Genomic DNA, 25,995 nt, shown 5'->3' on the forward strand with positions numbered 1-25,995 from the left:
TTAAAATTGTAACGATAAAATTACGTCATAACTTGTTAGAGTCATTTCTTTATTTTCTAGTATTTTCCTAAGCATCTTTTGTGTTCTTAGTTTTCCAATCGTTCATTGTAAAAGCAACGCCTTTTGTTTTACTTATTGTTATAGTTGTAGTAATTATGCCTGCACGACATCTACCAGATAGTAGAATGCACTAGATTATTAGCCAAGACAATGAGCATAAGCCTAAAAGTATGTGTGTCATATCACCTGTACAATAACGCCCTATAGATAGCCAAGACAATGAACATAAGCCGATAAATATGTGCGTACTAGATAGTAGTAGATGAATGTAGAAGGTTGTAGGCCAATTAGCGAGAACATTCGAAATCGTCATATCTCGGTATATAAACCCCTAACGGAAAGAGCTGTCAAGTCAGTCGTAAGCTAAAGTTTATACAGTTCACATCGTAGAGCAAATAAGTGAAACCAATCAGTTAAACAAATAAATTATAGACGGTCGTTATTTGAAAAGAACTGGATAATTAAATACGCCTCAATATAAAAACGTAACAATTGGTGTCGGAAGTGAAATAACGAAAAAAAAAATCTACAATGAAGTTTAATGAGCTTCGAGTGGAAGACTTAAAAAAGGAATTGAGCAAGCTGGAGCAGCCGACTACAGAAAACAAAGCTCAGCTTCAAAAGCGTCTACTGGAAGAGTTCGAACGGCGCAAAATGGATATCGAGACACATGAGTTTGATTATAAGGAGGACATTGACGAATCAATACCTTCAAGTGTTGTGTATTACACCTCAATGCTCAATGTTTTGAGCAAAATGATGGTAGAAAATTCTAGAAAATTGCTGGAAGAAAACGCCCTAAAAATGAAAGCAAACTCTAGAAAATTGGAAGAAAAATTGGACGAAAATTCTAGAATTCTCCATGAGAAACTACAACAAATTTCTGAAGGTATGGAGATGCGTGTGGACCAAATAGAGAGTCAAATTGTGGAATTAGATAAGAAAGTCCTTTCCGTGGATGAAAAAATTGTGGTTCATGATGAGAAATTTCTACACCTTGAGAAAAAAATGTCAGAACTAGAAATAAAAGGTGGTCCAGTGCGCGTTATCGAGGGCTCCAAAACCAAACCTCCTGTTTTCGATGGTTCTACTTCATTTGATGTGTTCAAATTCCAATTCGAAATGGTTGCTTGTAGAAATTTGTGGAATGATGATGACAAAGTAGTTGAACTTCTGTTGACATTGAAGGGTAATGCAGCCGATGTGATACAAAGCATTCCAGCAAGACATCTTTAGAATGGAATTAAGAGGTCGGGTCCAGAAATCAAACGAGACTCTACAAGACTTTGCAACAGAATTTGAGCGGTTGGTGTTATTGACATACCCAGGAGAGAGTCATCCACTTATGGACCGCATCAAGATTGAGACCTTTGTAAATGGCATTCGAGACCCAGACATAAAATGTGCTACATATGCGTCACAAAAAGCTACATTTGTGGAAACTGTAACATTTGCCCTTGCACAAGAGACAGCGAGAGTACTAGCACGTCCTCAAGTTCACAAAGTACGTAAGGTGAAGACCGAGAATGACGAATCAAATTCCGTGATTGATTCAGTGAAAGAAGCCGTTAAGCAGGCAATGCAAGAAATGAAGCAGGAGACAACAAAATCCAGAATGAAGTGCTATAACTGTGAAAAGCCTGGACATGTTGCTCGCGAATGTAAAGCACGTCGTAAGCGATCAAGATCGAAATCGCCATCCCCATCAAACAATAGCCATGTGTGGGTGAACCCACAGTCCAGTGAGTCACCTTTAAACTAAACTGAACTAGTCAGCGGGGCAAGAGATGGCCCCACAATCTCCATAGCAATAGTACAACAACAAAATAACAATTTAACTATCGTGGGGTTTATTAACGGCGACAAGCGTACATTGACGTTGTATACGGGTGCGTCGAAGTCTATCATTAGATCAGACATAGTAAAAGAAAAAGTTACACCATTGATTGGAGTCAAACTACGCACAGCCACAGGGGAACCCGCAACAGTATATGGGAAAGTCGCCATGAAGTTAACTATTGCAAACGTTAAGTATGATTGCATTGTGGCCGATATAGTAGATGAAGTTATAATTGGTGCGGATTTCATGATTGCCTTCGGTCTAAACCTGGATATGAAACGTCGTGTCATGACCTGGTCCAATACCGAAATACGGGTTAATGTGGGATACGACAAGAATACCCCTATCAGACAATTGACAACGAGCAAGCCAGAGTTAATACCACAACATTCTGAAGCGATATTATGGGTGCCAATGAATGGAGATTGTGAAGCCGGCAAATTTTGGGTTTTTGAACCAGCAGAAAATAAAAACAACAACATCTTGATAGCAAATGCCCTGGTAACAACAAATGAAGAGGGACTTATACCAGTTCGAGTTTTGAATTTATCTGACCATCAATAGCAAATTGGAAAATTTTATGGTGGAAAGTGGTGTTATGGGCAAGACATTTGACGAGCACCTTACGGAATTGGTGGTGTGCTATCTCAACAGATTGACGGCAAAGAAAAGGTCATCGGATATTTTAGCCGAACGTTATCTAAGCCCGAGAAGAACTATTGCGTAACTAGAAGAGTGCTGCTTGCTGTCATAGAAAGCGTAAAGCATTACCACAAATACTTGTATGGCAAGGATTTCTTGCAAGGAGTGATCATTCAGCTCTACGATGGTTGCTTCAATTCAAGGATCCGGAAGCTCTACTGGCACGTTGGATAGAAAGACTCCAAAGCTATGATTTCAGTATCGAGTATAGAAAAGGTGGCAAACACGGCAACGCAGACGCCTTGTCACGTCGACCTTGTAATGTCAAATGCAAACACTGCTCGAAAGATGAACATAAGGAAGAAATCGTGGATATCCGGCTGTTGCACGTCCAATCTGGAGCGGACATTGGAGCAAAATTATTTCGACGAAGGAAGATGATGAGAAACCCAGCAAGAAAGACATCGCAGCCGAAAGCCCACTTATGAAATCATACTGGGCTCAATGGGACAGTCTATGTCTGGTCAATGGAACCCTTCAACGTAAATGGGAAAGTGAAGATGGTAAGAGCAGCCGAAATTTAATCATCGTACCGGATTCTAAAATAAGAGATGTTTTGACGGAATTCCACAATGGACCTAGTGGAGGTCACTTGGGAATAACCAAAACAGCCGAGAAAGTGAAGCAACGATTCTACTGGGTTGGATGCCAGAAATCAATTGCTGAATGGGTGGCAAATTGTGAGAAGTGCATAAAGGCGAAAGAGCCAAGACGAAAAAGTAGAGGTCTTATGCAAGAGTATAGGCCAGGAGCGCCATTTGAAAGAATAGCAATGGACGTTGCAGGCCCTTTCCCAGTAAGTGATTCTGGAAACCGATATGTCCTTGTGGTCATGGATTACTTCAACAAGTGGCCAGAAGTTTATGCCATTCCAAACCAAGAGGCGAAGACGATTGTAGACGTAATCGACAAGAACTTGATATGTATCTGCGGTGTGCCGTCCGAGATACAATCAGACCTAGGAAGAAATTTTGAATCGTCCATATTCCAAGAGATGTGCGACTCCCTTGGTATCAAGAAAACAAGGACTACGCCATTGCATCCACAGTCTGATGGCATGGTAGAAAGGTTTACTCGCACTCTGGAAGAACATCTTCGAAAGGTGGTAGATAACGGCCAACGAGACTGGGACGAGCATATACCAAAGTTTTTGCTGTCGTATATATCAGCCATACATGATTCTACGTCACGAACACCGGCCAAGGTCCTATTCGGAACGGAATTGAAGTTGCTCGGATATTTGATATTCGGCGCTACACCCAATGAGTTCGCCATGGAAGAAACCAGTAACGACGTACCAAACACATTTGGTAAAGGTCACGAATCAGTGCGAAACAAAATAAAAATGGTCAGCAACAGGATGAAGGCGAGATATGATCGTGCAGCGAACACTGAGGACTTTAAAGAAGGACAACTGGTTCTGCTATTCAACCCGCAACGAAAGAAAGGATTGTGTCTTAAACTACAAACACAGTGGGAAGGCCCATATAAAGCATCAAGAAGATCAATGATGTTGTATACCGCATTCAAAAAGACGACAGCCCAAGGCCAAAGATGAAAGTCGTTCACCTGGAACGTTTGGCTCCATAAGGATCGGGTTCTGTGTCTGCTTAAGTGGGAGGCAATGTTACGAATTTTATATTTCTAGATTTAAGTTTATTCAAATTAGTTTCCGTTAATTTAAATTTAAAATTGTAACGATAAAATTACGTCATAACTTGTTAGAGTCATTTCTTTATTTTCTAGTACTTTCCTAAACATCTTTTGTGTTCTTAGTTTTCCAATCGTTCATTGTAAAAGCAATGCCTTTTGTTTTACTTATTGTTATAGTTGTAGTAACTATGCCAGCACGACATCCACCAGATAGTAGAATGCACTAGATTATTAGCCAAGACAATGAGCATAAGCCTAAAAGTATGTATGCCATATCACCTGTACAATAACGCGTTATAGATAGCCAAGAAAATGAACATAAGCCGATAAATATGTGCGTATCAGATAGTAGTAGATTAATCTAGAAGGTTGTAGGCCAATTAGCGAGAACATTCGAAGTCGTCATATCTCGGTATATAAACCCCTAGCGGAGAGAGATGTCAAGTCAGTCGTAAGCTAAAGTTTATACAGTTCACATCGTAGAGCAAATAAGTGAAACCAATCAGTTAAACAAATAAATTATAGACGGTCGTTATTTGAAAAGAACTGGATAATTAAATACGCCTCAATATAAAAACGTAACAATTGGTGTCGGAAGTGAAATAACGAAAAAAAAAATCTACAATGAAGTTTAATGAGCTTCGAGTGGAAGACTTAAAAAAGGAATTGAGCAAGCTGGAGCAGCCGACTACAGAAAACAAAGCTCAGCTTCAAAAGCGTCTACTGGAAGAGTTCGAACGGCGCAAAATGGATATCGAGACACATGAGTTTGATTATAAGGAGGACATTGACGAATCAATACCTTCAAGTGTTGTGTATTACACCTCAATGCTCAATGTTTTGAGCAAAATGATGGTAGAAAATTCTAGAAAATTGCTGGAAGAAAACGCCCTAAAAATGAAAGCAAACTCTAGAAAATTGGAAGAAAAATTGGACGAAAATTCTAGAATTCTCCATGAGAAACTACAACAAATTTCTGAAGGTATGGAGATGCGTGTGGACCAAATAGAGAGTCAAATTGTGGAATTAGATAAGAAAGTCCTTTCCGTGGATGAAAAAATTGTGGTTCATGATGAGAAATTTCTACACCTTGAGAAAAAAATGTCAGAACTAGAAATAAAAGGTGGTCCAGTGCGCGTTATCGAGGGCTCCAAAACCAAACCTCCTGTTTTCGATGGTTCTACTTCATTTGATGTGTTCAAATTCCAATTCGAAATGGTTGCTTGTGGAAATTTGTGGAATGATGATGACAAAGTAGTTGAACTTCTGTTGACATTGAAGGGTAATGCAGCCGATGTGATACAAAGCATTCCAGCAAGACATCTTTAGAATGGAATTAAGAGGTCGGGTCCAGAAATCAAACGAGACTCTACAAGACTTTGCAACAGAATTTGAGCGGTTGGTGTTATTGACATACCCAGGAGAGAGTCATCCACTTATGGACCGCATCAAGATTGAGACCTTTGTAAATGGCATTCGAGACCCAGACATAAAATGTGCTACATATGCGTCACAAAAAGCTACATTTGTGGAAACTGTAACATTTGCCCTTGCACAAGAGACAGCGAGAGTACTAGCACGTCCTCAAGTTCACAAAGTACGTAAGGTGAAGACCGAGAATGACGAATCAAATTCCGTGATTGATTCAGTGAAAGAAGCCGTTAAGCAGGCAATGCAAGAAATGAAGCAGGAGACAACAAAATCCAGAATGAAGTGCTATAACTGTGAAAAGCCTGGACATGTTGCTCGCGAATGTAAAGCACGTCGTAAGCGATCACGATCGAAATCGCCATCCCCATCAAACAATAGCCATGTGTGGGTGAACCCACAGTCCAGTGAGTCACCTTTAAACTAAACTGAACTAGTCAGCGGGGCAAGAGCTGGCTCCCACATATGATGGCCCCACAATCTCCATAGCAATAGTACAACAACAAAATAACAATTTAACTATCGTGGGGTTTATTAACGGCGACAAGCGTACATTGACGTTGTATACGGGTGCGTCGAAGTCTATCATTAGATCAGACATAGTAAAAGAAAAAGTTACACCATTGATTGGAGTCAAACTACGCACAGCCACAGGGGAACCCGCAACAGTATATGGGAAAGTCGCCATGAAGTTAACTATTGCAAACGTTAAGTATGATTGCATTGTGGCCGATATAGTAGATGAAGTTATAATTGGTGCGGATTTCATGATTGCCTTCGGTCTAAACCTGGATATGAAACGTCGTGTCATGACCTGGTCCAATACCGAAATACGGGTTAATGTGGGATACGACAAGAATACCCCTATCAGACAATTGACAACGAGCAAGCCAGAGTTAATACCACAACATTCTGAAGCGATATTATGGGTGCCAATGAATGGAGATTGTGAAGCCGGCAAATTTTGGGTTTTTGAACCAGCAGAAAATAAAAACAACAACATCTTGATAGCAAATGCCCTGGTAACAACAAATGAAGAGGGACTTATACCAGTTCGAGTTTTGAATTTATCTGACCATCAATAGCAAATTGGAAAATTTTATGGTGGAAAGTGGTGTTATGGGCAAGACATTTGACGAGCACCTTACGGAATTGGTGGTGTGCTATCTCAACAGATTGACGGCAAAGAAAAGGTCATCGGATATTTTAGCCGAACGTTATCTAAGCCCGAGAAGAACTATTGCGTAACTAGAAGAGTGCTGCTTGCTGTCATAGAAAGCGTAAAGCATTACCACAAATACTTGTATGGCAAGGATTTCTTGCAAGGAGTGATCATTCAGCTCTACGATGGTTGCTTCAATTCAAGGATCCGGAAGCTCTACTGGCACGTTGGATAGAAAGACTCCAAAGCTATGATTTCAGTATCGAGTATAGAAAAGGTGGCAAACACGGCAACGCAGACGCCTTGTCACGTCGACCTTGTAATGTCAAATGCAAACACTGCTCGAAAGATGAACATAAGGAAGAAATCGTGGATATCCGGCTGTTGCACGTCCAATCTGGAGCGGACATTGGAGCAAAATTATTTCGACGAAGGAAGATGATGAGAAACCCAGCAAGAAAGACATCGCAGCCGAAAGCCCACTTATGAAATCATACTGGGCTCAATGGGACAGTCTATGTCTGGTCAATGGAACCCTTCAACGTAAATGGGAAAGTGAAGATGGTAAGAGCAGCCGAAATTTAATCATCGTACCGGATTCTAAAATAAGAGATGTTTTGACGGAATTCCACAATGGACCTAGTGGAGGTCACTTGGGAATAACCAAAACAGCCGAGAAAGTGAAGCAACGATTCTACTGTGTTGGATGCCAGAAATCAATTGCTGAATGGGTGGCAAATTGTGAGAAGTGCATAAAGGCGAAAGAGCCAAGACGAAAAAGTAGAGGTCTTATGCAAGAGTATAGGCCAGGAGCGCCATTTGAAAGAATAGCAATGGACGTTGCAGGCCCTTTCCCAGTAAGTGATTCTGGAAACCGATATGTCCTTGTGGTCATGGATTACTTCAACAAGTGGCCAGAAGTTTATGCCATTCCAAACCAAGAGGCGAAGACGATTGTAGACGTAATCGACAAGAACTGGATATGTATCTGCGGTGTGCCGTCCGAGATACACTCAGACCTAGGAAGAAATTTTGAATCGTCCATATTCCAAGAGATGTGCGACTCCCTTGGTATCAAGAAAACAAGGACTACGCCATTGCATCCACAGTCTGATGGCATGGTAGAAAGGTTTACTCGCACTCTGGAAGAACATCTTCGAAAGGTGGTAGATAACGGCCAACGAGACTGGGACGAGCATATACCAAAGTTTTTGCTGTCGTATATATCAGCCATACATGATTCTACGTCACGAACACCGGCCAAGGTCCTATTCGGAACGGAATTGAAGTTGCTCGGATATTTGATATTCGGCGCTACACCCAATGAGTTCGCCATGGAAGAAACCAGTAACGACGTACCAAACACATTTGGTAAAGGTCACGAATCAGTGCGAAACAAAATAAAAATGGTCAGCAACAGGATGAAGGCGAGATATGATCGTGCAGCGAACACTGAGGACTTTAAAGAAGGACAACTGGTTCTGCTATTCAACCCGCAACGAAAGAAAGGATTGTGTCTTAAACTACAAACACAGTGGGAAGGCCCATATAAAGCATCAAGAAGATCAATGATGTTGTATACCGCATTCAAAAAGACGACAGCCCAAGGCCAAAGATGAAAGTCGTTCACCTGGAACGTTTGGCTCCATAAGGATCGGGTTCTGTGTCTGCTTAAGTGGGAGGCAATGTTACGAATTTTATATTTCTAGATTTAAGTTTATTCAAATTAGTTTCCGTTAATTTAAATTTAAAATTGTAACGATAAAATTACGTCATAACTTGTTAGAGTCATTTCTTTATTTTCTAGTACTTTCCTAAACATCTTTTGTGTTCTTAGTTTTCCAATCGTTCATTGTAAAAGCAATGCCTTTTGTTTTACTTATTGTTATAGTTGTAGTAACTATGCCAGCACGACATCCACCAGATAGTAGAATGCACTAGATTATTAGCCAAGACAATGAGCATAAGCCTAAAAGTATGTATGCCATATCACCTGTACAATAACGCGTTATAGATAGCCAAGAAAATGAACATAAGCCGATAAATATGTGCGTATCAGATAGTAGTAGATTAATCTAGAAGGTTGTAGGCCAATTAGCGAGAACATTCGAAGTCGTCATATCTCGGTATATAAACCCCTAGCGGAGAGAGATGTCAAGTCAGTCGTAAGCTAAAGTTTATACAGTACTCAACGTAGAGCAAATAAGTGAAACCAATCAGTTAAACAAATAAATTGAAGATTGTCGTTATTTGAAAAGAACTGTGTTTTAATTATCGGGTAATTAAATACGCCTCAATATAAAAACGTAACAATATGTTTACTCCAAATATTCACACATAGTATTCTTCCAATATTTAATGAAATTTTTTTGTGTATATATATATTTGTAAGGCGCCAATTGGTTACTTTCATTAGTTTACTTCCAGCATACACTTTATGTCTCTCTTTCTAAACACATATATGTTTATAGTCTATTTCTAAATTAATATATGTTTGCATCCAAGCATATTATATTTACAAACATTTTATGTCCCAAACATAAAATGTTCTAACATATTAACATATATGTCCCAAACATGTTATGCTAGTTTATGAACATTATATGCTTGCACTTAAAAATATTGTGTTTAAAAATTTGAGTTCCAAACATATAATTTTTACACCCAAACATATGAAAAACAGTATTTTTCGTCCGTGTAGAAAGACAAAATCGAACAATAGTTGAGTGTGAAAAGGCTATGCTTCACGAACGAGATCTACCCACTTATCTTTAGGCAGAAACAACAAATATTGCCGTTTACCTCAAAACAAGAACTGCTTCTGAGGTATTGATTTGAAAAACACCTTATGAACTTTGGTTCAATAAAAAACCATCAGTTGGTCACCTTAAAACACACAGGGATGGAAAATGTAGTACTATAGTACTTTTTTCAATACTTTTTCACCTTGGTCAGTACCGTAGTACCCCCGCGAATGATTTATTACCTTTTGTGTAGACATTTTTGAGCCGATATCAGATTGATGGTACAATAGCTCTGACAAAATAGTTTAATATTTTGAGAAAGTCGTTAACAAAATTATTTGCTAATAGTCTTTTACAAATTTGGCAAAACAGATAAGTTCATGCGAGAAGAAAAACTCGATTTTGTAAAAGTCACGATTTGCTTGAATTTCAAGAATGTTTTAATCGAAAAAAGCATGTGTTTTTATATTATGCTTCCACACGAACACTTTCTAGATAAGAAGTTATCGATCGCTTACTAAAATAATGCGAACCATTACAGTCACGATCGAAACTTGAGACAAATATATTCTACCAACATTTGGAGAAAATTTTACCAAAAACTACCAAAAAAGTATTATTTTGCAAAAATTTATTTCTTCAGAAAGTTTTGTCAAAATTTTATTTCTACAGAAAATTTTTTCTTTTGAAAAATTTTGTTAAAATTTTTTCTTTTAGAAAATTTTGTTAAAATTGTACTTTATATTTTGTCAACATTTTATTTCTATAGAAAATTTTATCAAAATGTTATTTCTATAAAATATTTTGTCAAAATTTTATTTCTATAAAAATTTTTGTCAAAACTTTGTTTCTATAGAAAATTTTGTTAAAATTTTATTTCGGTAGAAAGTTTTGTCAAAATTTTATTTCTATATAATATTTTGTCAACATTTTATTTCTATAGAAAATTTTGTCAAAATTTTATTTCTATAGAAAATTTTGTCAAAATTTTATTTCTTTAGAAAATTTTGTTAAAATTTTATTTTCTTTAAAATTCAGTCTAAAGGAGCTCTTGACAATAATCTTACAATGGAATTCTTGTTGAAATTTAGTGAAAAGTACTTTTTCTCTCAAAAAAATACCTTTTTGTACTTTCATAAAAATTGTATTTTCCATGTACCCAAAGAGCAGAGAACTAAATGGGAGAGAAATTCTTTCAAAGGTATAATGGTTGGATACAAGAGAGTAAATAATATCGTGTTTACGATTCAAAGAACAAAAAAATTTTAATTAGAAGAGATGTGAAGTTTGATGAAACTAAAAGTAAAGTACACGAAGTGATAGAATTGAAAGATAATGAAAACAAATGGCAGAGTAATAATCAAGACAGAGCGGAGTGTAAAAAAACAAAGAAGAAGAAGAAACACCTTTCATTAAGCGTAGTCCAATGATTTGATTGGACGTTTATTGAAAGCTTTGCATGATGAATTTGAAATAACATACAAAGACGCAGAATTTTTCGTTGGAATGCAGATAAAAATTGATACAAATGCAAACATATTAAAATTTTTTCAAGAAGTGTATTTTGGAAAAATATTAAAGCGATTTAATCATTATAACTGTTCTGCCGTTGCAACACCTGCTGAACCTGGTATGATATTTTCCCAGCAAAATGATCCCAGAAGCACCACATTTCCATATCGCGAAGCCATTGGATGTTTAATGTATTTATCGGTATGTACCCGCCCAGATCTGTCGTATCTAGTAGGTGTTTTGAGCCGGTATGTAGGAAATCCCACAGAGACCCATGTAAAGGAAATTAAACGAATATTGAAATATCTAAAAGGAACTGCTCAACGCGGCATATCATTTCAAATGGGCACGGGATGCAAAACACTAGTAATGTACTGCGACTCTGATTGGGCTGGCGATGTCGATACAAGGAAAAGTACAACAGGTTGGATAGCATTCGTAAATGGAGGACCAGTCGCTTGGAGTTCGAGAAAGCAAACAGTAACATCTACCTCTACCACAGAAGCCGAGTTTTTGTTGCTTTGTGTTCTGCAGCGAAAGCAGTGAAGTGGCTGAGAAAATTGCATAGGCGTAGGAAGCCCTCTGGGGAGGGGCTTAGACCCCCCAGAAATTGACGTGCAGTATATTGAAACTTCAAGGCAGTTAGCAGATATGTTAACAAAGGCTTTATGTGAAGAAACCTAGAAACCCAGTGTGCTACCTATTTTGCCAAAGGTTGTGGAGCACGTTATGCGTCAGCAGCTGGTACCATATGTTGAGCCTATACTTAACGATTGCCAGTGTGGTTTCGCTCTAATCGTAGTACTTCATCCTAGCTGGCTAGTCTTACTGATCAGATAAGGTTCAGTATCAGCAACAGGAAGTTTTGTGTTCTTCTTTCATTGGAATTGCAGAAGGCGTTTGATAGGGTGGACCATGGGCTGCCGGTGAGGAAGCTTAGAGACTGTTTTGGGTTTGGTCCCAGTGCGTGTCGGTTGGTGTCGTCGTACCTGTCGGATCGCAGGCAGTACATTTGTGTTGGCGGGTTTTCTTCAGCTGAATTGCCGGTTAGGAGTGGAGTAGCTCAAGGGTCTGTTCTCGGAGCAATTCTATTCTCCATGTTTTTGAATGATTGCTTTGGGGTAATTGCTCCTTGGTGTAGCCCATTCGCATATGCCGATGATATACAGATTCTGTTTAAGGGTGGCTTTCAGTGTGTCGAAGTCCTGCAAGCGAAGATTGATCATGCGCTACGTGCTCTGCATGTTTGGATGTCGGCCAACGACCTTTCTGTTAATCCCAGTAAGACCCAGTAAGTATTGTTTGCCTCTAGACCGGTGGCTGTGGACTTGCGGTTTGATGGTGAAAGTATCGCCTTTGTGTCGAGTGTCAGATGTTTGGGGGTTGTTGTGGATGACAAGCTTAGTTTCGCTGAGCATGTGGATTGGGTTGTATCGCGTGTCAACTTCACCCTCCGACAGTTCTATAACTGCGATATGATGTTGCCGCGTGGTGTCCGGATTAAATTGGTTCATGCGTTGGTGATGTCTGTGATCTTGTATGGTATGGAGGTTTATGCAGGTTGTGCTGGTTATAACTTGAATAAGGTGCAGTTTGCGTTCAATAATGCGATCCGGTTTATATATCAGGTCAGTCGGGTTTCTCATATAACACAGTCTCTTATCTATTCGTAGTCTGATGCTGTTTTACAGGGTATGGAGGAATCAGTGCCCTACGTTTCTGACGCATTCATTTGTGTTCACGCATTCCCCGCAGAGCAATCAATTGATCGTACCAAGGGTCGAAAATGGGCTGGTTGAGAGATCTTTTGAGGTGAGAGTTGCTCGGGCTTTTAATGTCCTTCCTGACGCCATGAGGACGTTTGGAGTGACTGATTCGATGTACCGTGGTAGGCTATTGCAACACTTTGGTTCTGAGAGCTTTTGACGCGTGGGTATTTTAATAAATATTTATTGTTTAATAAATATATATTGTTTGCGGTTAGCTGGTGACTCTGATAGGCACTATTATGATTACTGTAATTGCTATGTGAACTATTGTTAATTTGCCAGGGTTTTTTTGTATATTGAAATTTGTTAGTACATATATTATTATTATTTTGTTACGAGTTTTGGGTAGAAAAAATAAAGAGATATTTGCTATTTTTGCGTTGGATTATAATTTTTTTTGTAGTATAGCGAAATGATTTGTAATTCATAGCGCTATATATGTATATATCTACTTTTAAGAGTTTAGAGTAAGCATTAAGGATACTGCAATTCTGTTTTGAATTTATGTATTTTTTAGAAGACTGAATTGTAGTCTGTGTAATTTTGTTATAATTGGCCATGGGACTTTGAAATTACAAATAAAGTATGAATATGAATATGAAAAAATTTACCAATCTAATTAAAGAATATAATTTTGTAGATTAATAATTATTATTAATTAAACAATTTAACAAAGCGAGAGGGAGTGTTGAATTTAGCGCAACAACAACAGAAATTGTAGCCAAAGTGCATGATATGGTATTAAATGATCGACGAATAAAAGTGGGTGAAATTGCTAATATCACGGGCATCTCATGATATTAGCAATTGCTAATATCATGGGCAAATCGGACAAAATATGACTTTCCTAATGAAGTCGTTAACCTAGGTATAAATATTTGCGGGTTCAATGACACATAGTGTCACATGCTCACGAACATTCAGAACAGAAACAAATGTAATCATTTTATTAAAATCTGCTGAATTCTCTTGAAGAAACCCAAGATAATAAACTGTAGGAAGATAGGAAATTGGCTTGCGTCATACCAAATGTTGCATTTACCATGTTAGTTCCACACATGTTTGTAATTTTTTATTTGTTTTTCGTTTTAATTTTTTAAATGAAAAATTTAATTTTCTTATGAAACAATGTTAAATTTTAGGCAACAACAAAAACATTTTCCCCTTTATGGAAATTTATTTCCTGCACTTAATTTCTTTTTATTTGCATTTTAATGCTATGTCAATACTTGTCGTATACGTGTTTGGTTCGAGTATGAAACTAAGACTAGAAAGACAAGAAACTCTATCTTCCTAGAGTTTCTTGTCTTTGATGGAAACATCCTAACGTCCCAGAAAATACCTCTAAACAATACAACTACTCTCTTCCTAATCACAAACGGCATATGCAATTCCACATTGTACATCTTACTTAAAAGAAAATTAACCCTAGAACATATTGAACTGACATGAGGCTGAAATGATAAGTCACAATCCAAAACAACACCAAGACACTAACACGACCAACAAATCGATTGGTACATTCCCAAAAACAGATACATCTCCATTGTTACTGAACCTAATCGCCTTAGTTTTGTCAGTATTAACAGAAAGACCATTTGTATACATCCAGTAACATTAAATTCTTGACGTATCGTCAATAACACTTTGCAGGACATCAGGGAAATCGGACTGACTTTTAAATAGAAGTTGTATATCATCAGCAAAAGCAAATGGTAACCAATTCGGACTAGTGACTAAAGCAAATAGATCATTAATGAACATAATGAATAAAAGCGGCCCAAGCACAGACCCCTGCTTTTCTTCCAAATAAACTTCCTTACAGCGAAAAGCTTATGAGAAACGATCTTTGTTTGTCTAAAATTTCGTTTGGGAGGAAAGAATTATTTTTTTTTGCGTACCCTTACCTATCGCGGGGCCCTGGGCACGTGTCCAATGTGCCAGTCTGCACGTGGACCCAAGGGAAAATATTGCAACGTATTAGGTCACAAGATCGCGGTGGTATATTGCGATGACCTCTTCGGGAGGTCATCCCGAAAAATTTCAATGCTTTCGTTTCTTTTGAAAGTAAACGTTGCCCAGATCAATGCCGTCCAACTCCGACCATAAAAATCAAATTCTACTTATCATCAAGTAATTCGCTACGATGGTGGATTTCCAAAGGAAGATATTATATTTGATACATGCACCCTTATTCCTGAAGTCGCCGTCGCTTTTTGTCGTCTGTCGCTTTTAAGTCGTCTCGTCATTCAATTGGTATTCCTGTGAAGTGGCGACGGCGACGACGACGATTACTTTTTGTACCAAATACAATACTCGGTAATAAAAGGCCGATATCACTAGAAAACAATCAGCTGATGTGCAAAAAAAAGAATTTTATTTTTTTCGGCTTAAAATATTTTTATTTCCGACGCAATTCTATGTTGGAAAATCAAGAAAAATAATTAATTTGACGTGGGAAAAATGTGGATATATATTCAAGGACAGTAAAAGCTTCCAAAACTATAAAAATGGAGACGACGCTTAGATCAATGGCACAAGGATCATCATGAAAGAAAACAATCAGTTGATATACAAAACTTTTTTATTTTAATTATTTGCGTTTAAAATGCTATTTGTTTGTAATCCAATTCTGACTTGGAAAATCAAAATAAATGATCAATTTGACTCGGGGGAAATGATTTAGATATCTACATTAGGACAATAACAACATCCGGCATATACTATTGGAACGACGTTGACATTATGTGCCCAAGGATCATTCATAGTTCGTGAAGGACACATTTGTTATCTAAGTTTGGTGCTAAATAAAATACATTGGCCTTGAAGGGTTTATATTAAAAATAAATGGAATTGAAAATCAAAACGTTTACTTTAATTGTACAGTGTTCTTTTCTATGATGTGAATGTGATGACCATAACTGCTATATATACTGATTTTTTCCCCATTTTTTTGTAATTGTTGAAGATTAGTCACTTTACCTCTTACTAATTTCTATTTTTTAAATGTATTTTTCAATTGTTCGATTAATAAAGTCTAAAAACTTCTTCAAAAATTAAACACTAAACTCGTCGCTGGTAAATTTAAAGGCGACAAAAAGCGACGATATTGGTGACAAAAAGCGACACCAGGAATACCGATTTTCTTCGATAGCAGAATATATCGACGAACGGAATACCAATTAGTGTCGACAGAGGAAAAGCGACGGCGAGGGCGACTTCAGGAATAAGGGTGATGATGGTGGGTATCTAAGATTCGGCCCTGGTCGAAAGATTCGAACCATAGTATATGTTTAACGGGATACATTTGTCCTGGCGTTTCCCCAAACTTTTTAACCCGTCTGAAAACGGCGTGTTCTCGAGGTCTTGAAATATGACTGATATTTGTACCCACCGAGTGACTTTTCTTTGGAAACGAGGGACATAGGATGGATAGAAAAGAAGTTCGTAATCCAATTCAACTATGACCAATGTAGGGCGAAACGACTCGCTCGTAAGGGAAGAGTCACGTAATATCGATTCTTTCGCCTTTCACCGCTCTTCTTTAATTTTACGATAGTTAGGTCTTTTAAAACTCCCACAATCTTACAATCAATTTGTCCTCCATTTTTTTCTTCACTTTATTCGAGAAAACTTGGACGGGTCTCATACCAAACTCATCGTCCGAACATGTCGAAACTCATTGAGTCTATCTGTGTTGGTAGTCAATAGAGCTTTTTTGATTTCAATGACCATTTACATTCCACTTGCAACGACACACTCAAAAAAGGGGGCGCAAATCCAATTGAACTTTATTTTAGTTCAACTTTAATGACATGAACTATAAATAAGCAAACAAGTTGTATAGAAAAATATTGCACAATTTTACTAAAAAATAAAATAGTTCATATTTTCCTAAAATGGGAGAAATTTGCTTTAAGTGAGTTCACAGTCTCTCAAATGAGTAAATTGTAACTGTCTTGAACTTCGTACATCGCTAAAGACATTTTAACACTTTTGGAATCACATTTTTCCTTCATGAACACAGTCTGTGGGTTATTTTGTCTTTAGATCTACTTTACGATTAATTAACATATTGTTTAAAGCAGTTGTAATTAAAGTATTTCTATATTTTATAAACAGCTTAGAGGTTTGGGAAATCGAGATGCTAATATTCTCTCCAACAAACTATTACAACAATTAAATCTCCAGGACAAAGCCAACGAATATGGTAAAAATCTTTCTGGCGGAATGAGACGCAGATTATCTTTGGGTATTGCCATAGCAGGAAATACAAGGTAATTCATTGGGTTTAAACTGAATTCGCCGTCAATTTATGTGGTTTTGTGTTTATTTGACGTATTTGACGTATTTTAGAATTGTTGTATTAGATGAACCTTCTTCTGGTTTAGATATACAATCTAGACGTGAGCTATGGGATATCTTATTAGAATTGCGGAAAACTAAAGCTATACTAATTACAACTCATCATATGGAGGAAGCTGAAGTATTGGGTGATACCATAAGCATACTTTCCAACGGACGCATTCAGTTAACCGGTTCACCGCTAGAATTGAAACATAAAATTGGAAGCGGTTATATTTTGAAATTATGCGTGAATCCTAACCAGTACAACGAAAATGATTGTCTTGATTTAATTCAAAGTTTTGTACCGCCGGCATCGATTACAGTAAGAGATTACTTATAGAATATATTTAAAAATTAAAAATATATTAATACTAAAAATAATAAATACTGGAACATTTCAGAATGTTGTACCGCCAACTATATCAATAAATTTACCATATACCTATAAAGAAATGTACCCACAAATGTTGAAACATTTGGAAGGAAATCAATTGCAGATGGGAATCAATACAATATCATTGACAGACACAACTTTGGAAGATGTATTTCTTAAGTAATCATTTGTTTTTTGTTTTCGAAAAAATATACACAACAAAGTATTTTTAGTTCGGCCCCCAAAGATGATGGAGACGTTGTAGATGGTGCTGTCAATTATCACGGTGATACAACAATAAGGGTACCATATCAACGCTTGGATTCACTAAAGAATGTAAATTTGTTCCAACAATTTATGGCCATTGGTTACAAAAAATGTTTATTTATTATCAATGAATGGATTTTGGCTTTGTTTTTGGTATGTATTCAAATACAATATCAATTTCCAATGATATGTGCTATATATTTTTCAGATATCTATACCATTTATAATCGCAACGATAGCAGTAATGATTATACATTCATCAACTACACTTGAATTTGGCTCAGGCCTTCAATTATCGTTGAAACATTATAAAAGTGGTAAAATTTACTTGAATGTCCCATCTGACGCCAGCACAAATGCGAATAGACTTGCAAATCTTTTAAGAAGACAGATTGAGAAGCATTCTGGGTTTCAAGTTGTTAGTTTGACTTTAAACGAATCTTCAAATGTTGATAATGGTATGTAATTATTATAAATTCATCGGTATGTAATTATTATAAATTCGTCGCTCTCAAACTATTCACGTTCCCATACATGCTAAACCTCGCTTTTCAAACGCGTTCCAAATTTTAGTTGTCATCACAATTTTAATCAAGCTCGCGATTTTAATCAGACCTACGTTAGAACGGACCTACGTATTTACGATTTCAATCATATTCACAATTTTAATCAGGTCCTTGATAAAAATCACGGATAAAACTGGATTGAAGTCATAAAATCATACAGCAAATAGTCGCGCATAAAGAATCATTTATAAAAACACAATGAAGTCATACTCTTCATTAATGATAATGATACTCTTATTATATTTGGTATCTGTCCAGATCGTTCCTCATGGACGCATCCAGCATGATCTATTAGGGTTTGCAATTAAGTGGCGTGGTATATATTTTTACGATATTCTTATATATTCTTACAGAATTAATTGAAATTATGCAAGACGATTTTTATAATTTTCAACAAAATGTTATTGGAACTATACTATTGAGTGATGACACATCTCCAATAATCACGATATTATATTCAGAAAATATAATACATAGTTCAGCAATATTAACAAATTTGGTCGACAATACAATATACATGTGGATGACAAATACAAACAAAGATGTTTTAAAAACAACGTATGCACCTGTAACTGTGTAAGTATACACTATAAATAACAGTTTGCCTTTTATATTTTTATCAATTGCACTTTTTTACCATCTGATATTTTACATATTCGAGTCGATGAAATCTTCATAACAATTATCAAAATTAGGTTAAACACAGTAATTTTATTGTTCATAGATTAGTACTACTTTCTTTTAACTATATTTATTATACATTTTTGAGTTATCTGCTGAAAAGTGTAATATTTGAGAGTTCTTCGTGATAGGATTGAAGAACAAGTTTGTTTTTTTTTCATATCAATCCGCTATTAAACCATTGAAATTTCAAAAATTTAACCCTTTCACTACCAATGTCCACTAAGAAGGACATTCGAAAAAGACACCAAATTCTATTTTCCCCTTAGTTTCGATTTATTTCTCGATGTTATTTTAAAGTAGAGGCTTTAATCTATATAAGCTATAAATATTTTCCATATTGGTGAGGTCTAAAATACATTTTTATAAACTTCTTTAGCAATAAACAAAAAAATACGAAAATTTCAGACAATTTTTCTACTGTATGGTTGCAGTAAATGGACATTCATACAAAAACTATAGCTGATACTTTTTCGGATTCTTTTTTGTATTTTGTCTCACACTTTGAAGGATATTATAGGTCAAATAGCGCTTATTTTCGTATGGCCATTTGGTCACAATTCAAGAATCAAGTTTTCAGAACAAGCTCATATAGCTCTCGAAGTAATTGAGGTAGGGTTTTAAAATGGCAATTTTTGTTCTACATACTGTTAGTACAAGTAAAAACAGAAGAAAAATTAAAGTTCTTAACATTAGGTTTATTTCGGTAGTGAAAGGGTTAATAAAATGTTGGAACAATATCCTAAAAATTAACATAACTCATCAATTACTGTATGTCGGTTAGATTGGAAATAGAAGCTGGACCTTCTAGGCCTGCAGTCTAATACAATCTTCCCGTTATTTCTCTATTTGTGTAGATTAGGAGTTCATGATCCTCGGAGCATTACCTAAGTTTTCTTCAGGTTGGATATCATGACTCTTGCGACAGCGGAGCAGTAGCATACGAATTACCCCAAAATCTCGTCGTCATATCGTTAGCCCTATTCGACACTTACACTTATAGAAAAATTCCACAAATAACTACAGTCGGTGTCCGATGTAATAAGTCTGTATTTTTAGTCTAGCAAACAACAATTCATAATCTTAGACTTTAAAATGTCACACAACCAAAAAGTCAATGAATTACATTTGATCGAGTCTTCTAGGTTGCCAAACGTTTATAGCATAATATTTGGATACCCATATAAAGTATATGGATTTATATTCTTTGATTTTTCATTTTGTTCCTTGGTCAGCATTGCTCCCATTGCACTATTCCAAGACAAGTCCGCTGGTTCCGTTGTACTTTATGGTATGGTCACACTGGGCAAATATTTTATAGAAAAAAGAAATCGTTGCCACAGTCGAATCATATTGGATACATCACATCACGATAAGAGTATTCCCTAAAAACTGTATCCAGATATTTAGAAAGTGCTCCTGGAAGAATGTTGGACACTCGTTTTGGGCAAATATTTTCCAAGTGTGACCATTCCCCTAGAATCGGCCAAGTTATTCTTAACACGTGGCTAATAGTAATAACAAAAAAGACGTGTTTTGCCCTGGGCAGTTATCCTTTGTCAAAATTACGACGCTCTATTTTATTTTTTGTCAAAATATCAAAAAAAAAAATGAATAAAAAACTAAACATAATTTTGGATTTAAATTTTGAAAAAAGTAAGGGGTATAATGCTTAGTATGCCCGTACTAGAAAGTAACTGATTCTAACAAGAGAACACTTTATTATTTCGCTGTAATTGGAAATTTGAAACGAAAACCAATTTAAATTAAATAAAATCTAGAAATATCACATTCGTAACAATATGAACATTTAAAACTTATTATTTTTTTAAATTTAAATTCATTTCTTAGACATAATTCTTCAGCTGGATCTCTGAGATTGGGATGCTATGCTACTTTGGTACCAATGGGTAAGATAATTGAACATCGCCTTGATACATGAAAATAATGAACTACCAACATAATTCTTACTATAGGAGTATTTATGCTGTTGTTTTATTTTGCCATGTTGCCATTCAAAGAAAATCGTAGTGGATTCAAACGTTTACTTGCAACCTCGCCATATATATTTTGGGGAAGCAATATAATCTGTGATTTACTTCTTCTCCTGCTTATTTGTGCAGCCTTTTATGGTTTCCAAATATTAATTATGCCGAAGGAATTATACAACATGAATGAACTTTGCAGTATTGTATTGTCTTTATTCTTCTATGGATTTACATATTTACCTGTTATTTATATACTTACAAATTTAACTACAACAATGTCTGCTTTATCTACTTGTCTAGTAACACTGTTTTACATTTCAAGTAAGTATTCTGTTCCAGTAATTTGAGCATGTCCTTAATACTTTTTCGTATTTTTTGTAATTTTAGTTATACCCACCTTTATTGTGTCAACATCTGTTAGTGCTATGATAAAATATGAAAATTACATAACATTCCTACGCTTACTGCCTGATTTTAATTTGTGGCATCAGTTACGTGTCATCAATGAACGGTTTGTTAATAGCAGAGGCGATCATATCCCGCTAGAAATTCGAAATGAACTGAATAGTAAAGGGTTTCTTCAATTATCGAGCTTCTATTTCTATGTTTTTCTAGTTTTCCCTATTATTATGGTAATGTTTTTCTTGTAGCTGCTAGAACATACTTAAATTTCGTATTACATTGTCTGTTTTCAGAGCTTATTTATTTTTGTTGTGGAAAACAATAGCCGTCGACAGAAAATAAGCGGAACCTGTCAGTTTGGTAACTGTAAAACGAAGCCCGAGAACACGAGTAATGAACATGAAGAGGATAGATTTATACAGGAGGAAAAATCTACAGTGGAAAAAATTATAAGAGGTAAAGCATAGATACTCATCACAACTGCATTTTACACCCTAAAACTTTAGAAGTTCAAGTTATTACTTAATTTATTATGCAGTTACTTAAATCAATATTTCAAAAACTACTCGAACAATTCTCTTAATTCTAACATTAATATAAAAATTCAAATTATAGTGTACATTCAAAGCTGCTCCTCTAGAAAGATGATTTAAATATTAGATTGCTTCCTTATCTAATGTCATGATAATACAAAAGAGGTTTGAAACGTCTGGTCGATAAAAATAAATCAAACCAATTCAGAAATAGTACTATTTTAAAGGGAGGGATATTAAGAAGGGACGAGGAATGGACGTTAAAAATTCATATTTTACCATGCATATAAGTGGAATGAGATATTAAATAAGAAAAAGGAATTAAGGTGGTGGTATTAGTACCAGTCTTTCCATTTCATGAATCGTTCAGTGTTCATTCCAAAACCATACCAGATTAGTATATACCCATGAAGAGCTTGTGTGAAAAGAACTTATATTATATTCATGACGTACTTTGCGTCTGAATGATTTTCGTGGCACAATAATTTTAATTTTTCCGAACATATTAATTGTATTTTCAGACAATGTCCAAAGTGAATATCCTCTTGTAGTTCAAAATGTTACAAAAACATATGATCGCAAGGTTGCTGTAAGTGATTTAAATTTTGTTGTACGTAAACAAGAATGCTTTGGATTTCTGGGCGTTAATGGTGCAGGAAAAACAACGACATTCGAAATGATTGCTGCAAATCTTATTATAACATCAGGAACAATAAAAATAGATGGTGTGGATATTGTTCAAAATGAACCAGAATATCGTTATCGCTTTGGATATTGTCCACAAAATGACTGCCTTAATGATTTTATGACAGCATATCAGACACTCAAGTATATTGCACTTTTGAGAGGTATACAGCAACAACATGTTCATGAAGAAGTTTTGTACTGGTTAGAAAAATTGGACTTAAATAATTTTCATGATGTACAAGTGAAGCACTATTCAGGTGGAACTAAGCGGAAATTACAAACAGCATCTGCCATGGTAAGAAGATAATTTCATTAATTTTATTCTTTAAATTAGAGCTTCCCAAATGGGGGGGGCACCCCCTAGGGGTGGGGCACCACAAGGTTCTAAGGGGGGCGCAGCGTCATTTTTGGTTGAGCAGGTCTTGTATCATTAAATTTGTTAAAACAACACTAATTGTTAAGTTCAACAAAACATCAATAATATACTACAAAAATGCATACCATTCGTACATTTCGAAATGTTCATTTATAACCACAGTGAGAGAACAATAAAATTTACATGCAATTCTATAATTTGTTGTAGGTTTTCCATTATTAGTCGTTCACTTTATTTGCAACAGCTAAATTTCTTGCTAAAATATCAGAACCAGTACCCACTTTTGTATTCACACATTTTAAAAATTTTGAAACCATTTTCGTCACTTTTAGACATAAAGTCAAAATATCTGTCTTGCCTTCATGTTGAAACTGATTTAAGGCGTACTTTATCAGTAATAGTACCAAATATTAAAAATCTAGCTAATTTTTCAAAAATTTCTTTCTATACAGATTGGCAGCCCTTCATTAGTATTACTAGATGAACCAACAACTGGAGTTGATCCTATATCAAGGCGATTTCTATGGAAATCGATACAAGATTTCCAAAAACGAGACAAAACTATAGTACTTACATCACATAGGTAAATATATTTCATATTTCATAATTCATAAAGCGTCATGGCCACTTACAACAAAATTACACAGACAAACAGTTCCGTCTACTAAAAAATACATAAATTCAAAACAGAATTGAAGAAAGAATGTTCACCCAAAACGTACATATGTATATAGCCATAAGAATTATAAAATAGTTCGCTCTACTACTAAAAATTGGCGAAATCAATTGAATAAACCTTTATTTGTATGCGCTAGAAATAGGTTATGTGCGTTAAGTATCCCAGTTTCCATCAAACACTAAATTTTATCAGCAATGGATTATCCCCTTGTAGTAAATGGCTTAATTTCTGTGTGGTTTTACATTCTAAACGGTTGATAGGGAAAATTATAACATTCTACGGTGTATCGATTGTATTTAACAAAGATTTCAAAGCGTCATGAAAACAATATTTTACACGTTTTTCCGATGGGTTAACAAACGCTTTGACAATCCCGATACCGATGGTTTTTGCAACCAATAGAAAGCACTGAAAACATTTCATACGTCTTTCCTATTGTTTATAAGACGTATTAGGAGGGATAGAATTATAATTTTACAGTACCTTAAAACCGCTATTGAAACAAAACAAAAATACGTTGAATATTTTATTGTTATATTTATATTTTTTGAGAAAGTTTCCTTTATCTTAATGGTTTTATTTATGGGTCGTGGCGGAAGTGACTAGATCATCTGAGTCGATCTAGCCACTTCCGCCCGTCCGCCTTGAAATCACGCTAACTTCCGAACGAAATAAAGTATCGACTTGAAACTTTGCACAAGTAGTTGTTACTGATGTAGGTCGGATGGTATTGCAAATGGGCCATATTAGACCACTTTTACGTATATAAACCGACCCCCAGATTTGGCTTGCGGAACCTCTTGGAGGAGCAAAATTATTCCTATCCGGTTTAAAATTTGGTACTTGGAGTTAGTATATGGTCTGTAACAACCATCCAAAAATTGGTCCATATCGGTCTATAGTTATATATAGCCCCCAGATAAACCGATCCCCAATCACACAAAAATTGGTCCATATCGGTTCATAATTGTATATAGCCCTCATATAAAGCGACCCCCATATTTCAATTCTGGATGTATAATTACCGCGCAAAAGTTCATATCGGTTTGTAATTATTTGTAGACTTCCCTATATATACCGGTCAAGAACAGGGGGGTTACTATGTAATTCGTTTCGATAACAAATTTTATTCGAGAATTGTTTTCGATGAATTTTCTTTCGTACTATGTAATACTATCGAATTCACTAAAAAGTGTAGCCAGCTTATGGCACCACAAAAATTGATAAACAATAAAATAAAAGAAATTTAAATACAATAAATTGGATAGTGTTGCTTTGTAGTTTGAAAGAAACAATAAACGTGCCGAAAGGAGAATATTGAGAAATGGCATAAATATGACATCGCTTCGAATAAACGTTAATAAATATGTTTGTTTATTTAACCGCCTGGATGAGTGTGTTGTTAGTTTTATTAAAAATTTCGAAGGAAGCATTCAACTATGTAATGGACAAAATAATGGATGTGCTTGCCCTGACAATGCGTTCTACAGCGGCAAGGCCCGAAATAAATTCAGCTGCCACATTAAAATTCTTTGACCAAGGAATCGAATGAGAAGTTGTTGAGCTCTGTGGCTGTTCACCTCCTTGTTCATCGTCAACCGTACACACACTGGTAGCTCGTTCTCCAATAAATTTTGATCTGCGGTAGATAAGCTGGTTGGTTTATTTTTTATGCCGAATTTATTGCCGCTCACGCCTTCTAAAGAAATAAAGTTTTCCAACCTGACACGTGCAGGTGGACCTATTATGTTAAGATCGCCTTCCAATCTTTTCACAGATTATGGGATTTGGTCTTTGCATCGGGTGACATCGGCCAAATCAGAACGCGTCGACATAAAATCCACCATTATCTCAAACTGGTTTAGTGTGTGGGTTTTTGCTATTTGATGACCTTAAAAAAATTACAATTTACACCCAGAAAAAAGTGTCTTCGAAACTAAAGGAAAAAATGTTCATCAATTTAGTTTAGCCATTTTATTAGTTAAATTTAAATTTTTAAAGTTAAATTTTTGTGTGAAATAATAAAATTTACTTGTTTCAGTAAAAAAAACTCCTAAACTGAAAGCAGTTAGGAATTCATTAACTAGAATAAGGCATGGAATTTTACTAATACTGTATTCAAGTATTTAATCCTTTCAAAACTTAAAGAAACACACTTGTTAGAATATAGAAAATTTCCTATATTTCTTTTATCTACATGTAATCGATATGTTTGCGCGTGGGTTG

General features: G+C 35.8%; 1 protein-coding gene across 2 annotated transcripts in view; it reads left to right on the forward strand.

Annotated features, from left to right (window-relative positions):
- The window catches only part of Eato (Engulfment ABC Transporter in the ovary), a 96,801-nt gene that overhangs the window by 29,124 nt on the left and 41,682 nt on the right, over nucleotides 1-25,995 (forward strand). For both annotated transcript variants that reach the window (XM_075295173.1, XM_075295172.1), the window contains exons 9-20: nucleotides 16,993-17,147; nucleotides 17,227-17,539; nucleotides 17,619-17,770; nucleotides 17,824-18,010; nucleotides 18,066-18,315; nucleotides 18,777-18,999; nucleotides 20,956-21,014; nucleotides 21,081-21,413; nucleotides 21,480-21,724; nucleotides 21,788-21,950; nucleotides 22,549-23,009; nucleotides 23,543-23,673. In XM_075295173.1, the coding sequence (XP_075151288.1) occupies nucleotides 16,993-17,147; nucleotides 17,227-17,539; nucleotides 17,619-17,770; nucleotides 17,824-18,010; nucleotides 18,066-18,315; nucleotides 18,777-18,999; nucleotides 20,956-21,014; nucleotides 21,081-21,413; nucleotides 21,480-21,724; nucleotides 21,788-21,950; nucleotides 22,549-23,009; nucleotides 23,543-23,673 (2,672 nt within the window). The remainder of the gene's footprint in view (nucleotides 1-16,992; nucleotides 17,148-17,226; nucleotides 17,540-17,618; nucleotides 17,771-17,823; nucleotides 18,011-18,065; nucleotides 18,316-18,776; nucleotides 19,000-20,955; nucleotides 21,015-21,080; nucleotides 21,414-21,479; nucleotides 21,725-21,787; nucleotides 21,951-22,548; nucleotides 23,010-23,542; nucleotides 23,674-25,995) is intronic.

Source organism: Haematobia irritans, chromosome 2 (genome assembly GCF_050003625.1).
Source record: "Haematobia irritans isolate KBUSLIRL chromosome 2, ASM5000362v1, whole genome shotgun sequence".
Lineage (NCBI taxonomy): Eukaryota > Metazoa > Arthropoda > Insecta > Diptera > Muscidae > Haematobia > Haematobia irritans.